The following is a 6,512-nucleotide window of genomic DNA, read 5'->3' on the forward strand; positions in this document are numbered from 1 at the left end:
TAGAGCTGACATACCGTTTCTAAACTAAGTCTACGTTTCAATAACAAAACGTCTGCAAAGGAAGTACTTTAACGTACTACTTCTGCAGATACCATGTTAGCCAATTGGGATGAATTTATTTCGTTATGGAACGTGAAAACTTACAAATTCAACATTAATCCCATTCACAAATACAAAATATCCATGTTTGCGGACCATTCACTTTTATCGGAATTCCCAGTGTAGTACTATTTTAGTGGGACATTTCCACCCATACACCTCTATAAGCCCATCTAATACTGACAATTGTTCAAACGCAACTCTCTCCGAAGTCATCCTTCTCCAATAACAATAAAATTTTACGAATCCTGAAAAAATAAAACTTGAGAATAGCTTAGTTAAATGATCTGCAGCGTACCCTCCATAATACGTTGAGCAAACAATTTAAATTATATACTAGAGCTGAAGCTACTGCCCTTTAAACCAACAAACAAACAAAACGATGGAAAAAAAGATTGCCAAAAATACTTCACAAATCCACATCGCACATAAAAAAACATGTTTAAACTTTGAAGGGATAACTTTGGTACAAGAAGTTTAACCCATTTTTTGGTTATTTTCCTAATCCCAGCAATATTCGAATCGATGCCGCATATTCATCTCTACAATGCCCCTTCTGCGTCCATATATACATATATTTGCCTACGTACATTTATGCCTTCTGCTCTCTGCAAAGCTGCTATTAAACCATCCCAACGCCCCAGTTACATTACATAAATTGAAAACTAAATCCTTTAAATAGACTGAAATTTTGTGTATTTTCTTCAATAAAAAGAAATATTTTTGACTATACACATACATCCAAATCAACGCAAGGCCAACAAAAGGAATAGCATATATTATAGAGACTGGGAAGACGAATAAAAAATGCCTAGCGATGAAAAAACAAAGCGAAAAAACCATGGCACAACCGGAACGGAAAAAAAGACACAATATACACACTCCCTGACTAATGTGATTCGAGAAATTGCCTAAAAAAAGTACTTTACCCCAATAAGAAAATGGAAAGATTAAAATAAAATATAAATTCAAACAAAATTCTCTGTATATTTCTATGAATTCAACTTTTTCTTTTTTCGCTTCTCTCTTCGCATTTTTTTTTTTTTGTTTTTCTGGCAAAATCCATTTAATGGAAAATCTTACAGATGCTAGATGCTATGGCTGAATCAAGTGAAAATAAACATTTTTTTAGGTGTTATTGTTCTTGTATAATGTTTTTAATGTGTGTATTCGGTGTTTGGTGTGTGTTTATGCATAAGGAAGCAAGCTTTTTATGCGAGAGAGGGATTTCAATTTTTCCTTTTTTTCCCATTTTCTTATGCATAATTTTTAGTTCCATTAGTGTACTTTAGTTATTAATTAATACTTAAGTACTTGGTGCTTCGGCTCAGTTCAAGAATAAAGTTGAAACGATTAGGCTTTGCGTAGATATTTTTGCACACTGGAGTACATAAAAAGTTTTAATGAGCCAATCAACGTAATCAAATCATGAGAGTACAACACTAGTAAAATTACCATCTCTAATTAGAAGTGGAGTTTTCATTTTATTTATAGGTGAAAGTGAATTTAGTTTTCAGTAAAACTGTGTTATTAAAAGAGGAGCTACTCCTCTCAAAGCGACACATTTATATAGTTGAAAGAAATTGCTGAACGAACAGGTCGGTTGAGTGAATGGTGTGTGATAATTACAACAGAAACGAGCTGACATACAAGCTTAACTTTTTACGGAGGTAATGTTATATATACGACCAGCTCTGAATAATGTGATTTTTCAAAGAACAAAATGCATGTTGAATGAAATAAATTAAACATATCTCATCAATCTTCTTGTCCTTTTAAAGAAACGGAAAACGAATCACCGACTCACGCTATAAACATTAAACTTTTACTTCTGTTTTTCAAAGTAACGCCTTATATTTGATGCAAAATCTTTTACTTCATTTGCTTCAACATTCATTTTGTTATTGTATAATAACTGTAGGTTAACGCTTATGTTTGTCATCAAATCAATCTGAGGAAAGTCAATATTTTGGAACTGTAGCACAGCCTTAACTTTGCCACTTTGATACGAATTATTTGGTATCGGGGAATCTGGCACACGGTGGCAAAAGCATGCACTTTTAAGCTAAGTAAAAGGTGAACTCGCACACGCAAGTTCATTGCTGCAAATGCTTTTTAGCCATGTCATCGACTTAATGACTCCTTTTACAAAATTTTGGTATCGAAAAATTGTGTGCGAGTTAACCTTTTAAGTAATTGAAAAATGCGTTGTTTTAGCACCGTGTGCCAAATTACCCCACGCCATAATTGAGTTATGTTGATTTGGAAACTTTAATTCGTTACCAGGCGCTCCAAGGTTATTTGAGCTTTCAAAGCGTTATCTATAAAGACATAACTGAAAAATTACATGTATGAAGAGTCGCCTGACCGACTGAGTTAAGGTCAATGCTATCACAAGGAATAAAATGTTGAAAAACCGATTTTTGGTCCAAGGCTATGCTAACTTTTCATTTTTATCCCGAGCTATGTAATGGATCGGACATGCTTAAAACACGTACAGTACGGCTTCGACGCATGTACCATATAAATAACTATTATGCAACAAGTTGCAAAATGAGGTCGCATTTGTCACTAGATGTAATTTCGTATTTAGTCTCGTTTCACAATCATATTGTATTTCTGTTCGCAATCTTCAAATATGTTTAATTCCATTATGTAATATATTATAAAGTCCTTGGTATATCGATAAGACACAGTATTTGTTGAATAACATCTTCATTTTCCACTTTTAAAAGTCAATAGCCGGCATATTGCTCTTTTGTGCATTGTTATACATTGTGTTAATATTAAAGTAATCTTCATATCACCGCTTTATCGCATTACCTATTCCTTTTGTAAGTTATATGTGTAATTGCTGATATTTTGGAATTTAACCATACCAAACAACTGAAACTTGCAAATCCATTAAACAACAAAAAGCTTTGCTATCTACAATGCGTCACATCCCATAAATGGGAACAATTGTAGAATGTTTTAGTGCTAAGTCATATCTAAACATTGTAATGCTAAGTTAACTATAAACAAACTTGAAAAGTTTTCTATTTTATTGTTGTCTTTAGAGGCTATCCATATGAATAATTTCCCGGAGCAATGTAACACATACACACATCCATATATACCATACACAACTCTAATTTCATGTACGTTAAAGAAGAAAATGTTATTCTTTCATCATCTACTCCATGCTGCTACTCCTGCTTACAGCTGCAGAGTGGTACAACTACAACTGTTGTTGCTATAGTCGATTTTCATAATATATATGTAAACTTCCAACAGCATTTTAATGCGATATTTTCATTATAATTATAGAGACTTTGCTACACTTTCTGTATAATTTACATACACTTTAAGTTTAAAACTTCTGATAAGACAGAAGTCATATATAATTAGGGTGCGGGAAAAATGCTGGAAAGCGGCACAGTGTGTAGAGCATACAATAGAGGAGCTTTCATTATGTTACCGAGAATATTCAGAGACATTTCACGAAATCGCTCGGGTTCCATGCATACTTCAAAATCACGTGTGTGGGTGATGTGGATGGAGGTGAATGTGAACTTTTCGTTGACAAAGTAGGAAATTGTATTGCTCCGCGGGGTAAATGACTTTGGTGTGATAGGACTTCTTGATTTTGTATAGAGATAGAATGATTTAGATTACTCATGGAGATTAGGCCAACTCCAAGGGCACAAAATCTTGATCTTCACAAGTTATTGGCACTGACACTATCCACATGGGATTTGCTCGAAAAGAGAAGTATTTAATGGAAATAAAGCCGCAATCAATTAAAAAAGGCTGCATCAACATTAGCGAGTTAATTCTAAAAGGAAACCACAAAAAACTTCGGCAAATTGGCAAACTTTTTATTTTTTCTAATTGCCCATCGATAACATCATTTCCATCCAATTCATTTTTATTTAAACTGAAAATTGGTCAATTGTTTATCGACTACGTTAGCACCTGATATCAACAATTCAATTGCTCCATCTAATTCTTCCACTTCAGCCATCACATTATCTTCATCTTCCAACTTTTTACTCAGTTTCACAAGTTTAATTTTAACATCGCTGCCCAGACCCGAAATATTGTCTTCATAGACATCCAACAAAATGTTCGATATGTAAATCAGAAGGCGAATAAAACGTTGATCGCCTATATGTCTTATCAGAAACGAAACAAACTTGTTCAAAAATTCATTCGACTGATCTTTTAACGCGTGATCCATACATTGCAGACGTTTTAATTCATGTAACACACGAAACGTAGACTCAGGCGTATTATTTAAACAATCGGTAGTAAATACAGTCCTCAATGCCTCAGAATATTCCTGTTTCCTTATCATTTCCTGGAGTTCAGGTTCGGGTATTTTTCTGTAATGCTGGAGTGTCTGGTCGGGTTTCAAAATAAATTTCGGAATTGCCGTTTTTTGAGGCATTTCAATTTTTCTATCAAAATCCTTGTGTAAAAAGACAATATTTCCATCAGACATGCCAAACGCAAGCATTTCTTCATCAGGCGTAACAGCCACACTACAAATTTTATGTAGAAAATGTAAACTGTGAACGATTCTGAAGGTTGTCATATCAAAGATGTGCACTTCTTGATCCCATCCACCAGATAATAGTCTACTTCCATTGCAGGCCATTTGTAGACACGTTATGTTTCTAACACGATCGGGTAGCGTCGTCAATAATTTACCACCAGCAAATACATCCCATATTGTAACGCGTGGCCCACCGCAACTAGCAAAAAGTCCACTAGTTGGTAGAAACATAACCGATTCAATGGGAAAGCCATGATCAACCTCAAAAACGATTGAGTTGGTTCTAATGTCCCACATTTTAGCTGTGCCGTCATATCCTCCTGATAGTAAATTATTTGGCCAGACAGGACTAACACAACCAGCTCGAATATTGTCAGTGTGAGCCTGCTCGAATGTGTTTACACAATTTCCATTAGACAGATCCCAAAGGCGAACAGTTCTGTCGTCTGAAAAGCTGGCAATGTGTGATTGATTAACGGTGAAGAACGTCCGGTGTACAGCGGCCGTATGTTTTTTTTCTAGGTTGCACATGGACCATTCGACTCGTTCTGACGACCATTTACATAATCTAACGTGTCCTTCCTGGTCACCGCACGTAAAGTACCGTCCAACCTTATCAAACGTTCCACCATAAGCATTCCTTATTGATTCACATAGAAATGAGCTCGAGTCCAAGGCTTTCGGATTGTAGATTTTTATATAATCTGAGCTAACAGCAAAATTATGTGGTTCTTGGAAGCTATAGCGAGGACTGAAGTCGATATAATCAATTCTTGTGCTTCCGGCCTTAATCACATTTGATTCCTAGTAGGTGATTTAATTGGTATTTTTCAAAATGAATTTGTCTCTTATTTTTTTCAAACTTACACTAAATTGATTCCAATACAAAGGATCGTTGGTTCTGCTCGGTTTGCATCTCGGGACATTGACAGTGTTTGTTGTAGTCATTATTTCCCAATTTTGTTTATTTAGACAAAAATTATTGCCAAAAGTTTCACTTTGAAGTCTAAGTTTGTTAGCAAGTAAATATTTTGACAATCGTGACAACTAAATATTTACGTAATACGTAAACGTGGCGTCAAATTTTAAATGCTTCGACCTCATCGTCATCAAAAATAGAGTTAATAATAGCTTATTGATACCATTTGAATTGGTTAAAAAAGACCCAAAATTTCTTTTGTCGCACTGACAATTTTGAGCAATTTGAATAGATTTTTAACGAATGTCATTGATTTTGGCGATAGTAGATTACGTCCTTGTTCGTAAATATTTACTTTGACGTCTGACAAGCGCAGGTCCTACTATAGGTCTGTTATAAGTGCAAGTGCAAGAGTAATTTTAGTGCATTTAAATGTCAAATTTCATCCACAGAGCCATAACCTCAACGATTTTACGAACATTTTGTAAACAATATTTGTTTGCTTATGGCTTTGTGCACGGAAAATTCGGCAAATTCGACATTTGTTGTGTGCTGCATATATTTGCTGCAGACTGAATAATGTTCCCGTGTGTTGTATTACAATAAACATGTAATATGAATATTTTCAAAATATAGTTCCGGCAACAATATTATTCAGCTCGTAGGAATATTGTGAGGTTCCCAGGTATATATTTGCTGTGTGCTGAATTATATCTTCAAATTAGTTGTGGGATGTATTACTTAACTTTACCTGCATGCCGAATATTGACTAAATGGTACTATCGAACTATACCTGCATGCTGAATATTGACTAAATGAATAAAGTCGTCTGTATTTAGAATGGACTATGCAACAATAAATTTATTGTTTTAATGAAATATAAGGAAGATCTCAAGAACATACGCATAAAGATGATTATCAAATCTAATTTTATTCCTTCATTTAAAGTTATTT

General features: G+C 34.5%; 1 protein-coding gene across 1 annotated transcript; it reads right to left on the minus strand.

The window, feature by feature from the left end:
• Positions 1-3,938: 3,938 nt before the first annotated feature.
• LOC119076967 (U3 small nucleolar RNA-associated protein 15 homolog) lies at positions 3,939-5,661 on the minus strand. Its single transcript, XM_037184059.1, has 2 exons — positions 5,507-5,661; positions 3,939-5,443 (listed from the first exon to the last, which is right to left on the minus strand). Exons 1-2 carry the CDS (start codon positions 5,585-5,587, stop codon positions 4,010-4,012), a joined length of 1,515 nt encoding a protein of 504 aa, XP_037039954.1. The 5' UTR covers positions 5,588-5,661; the 3' UTR covers positions 3,939-4,009.
• Between the last annotated feature and the right edge of the window lie 851 nt (positions 5,662-6,512).

This window comes from Bradysia coprophila, unplaced genomic scaffold (assembly GCF_014529535.1).
Source record: "Bradysia coprophila strain Holo2 unplaced genomic scaffold, BU_Bcop_v1 contig_232, whole genome shotgun sequence".
Lineage (NCBI taxonomy): Eukaryota > Metazoa > Arthropoda > Insecta > Diptera > Sciaridae > Bradysia > Bradysia coprophila.

What these genes read in the sequence shown, in the direction of transcription:
- LOC119076967 (XM_037184059.1), bottom strand. Translation starts at nt 5,587, where the DNA reads ATGACTACAACAAACACTGTCAATGTCCCGAGATGCAAACCGAGCAGA. An exon ending in TGTATTGGAATCAATTTAGT is followed by an intron (nt 5,444 to 5,506) that starts GTAAGTTTGAAA and finishes ATCACCTACTAG; the next exon opens with GAATCAAATGTGATTAAGGC.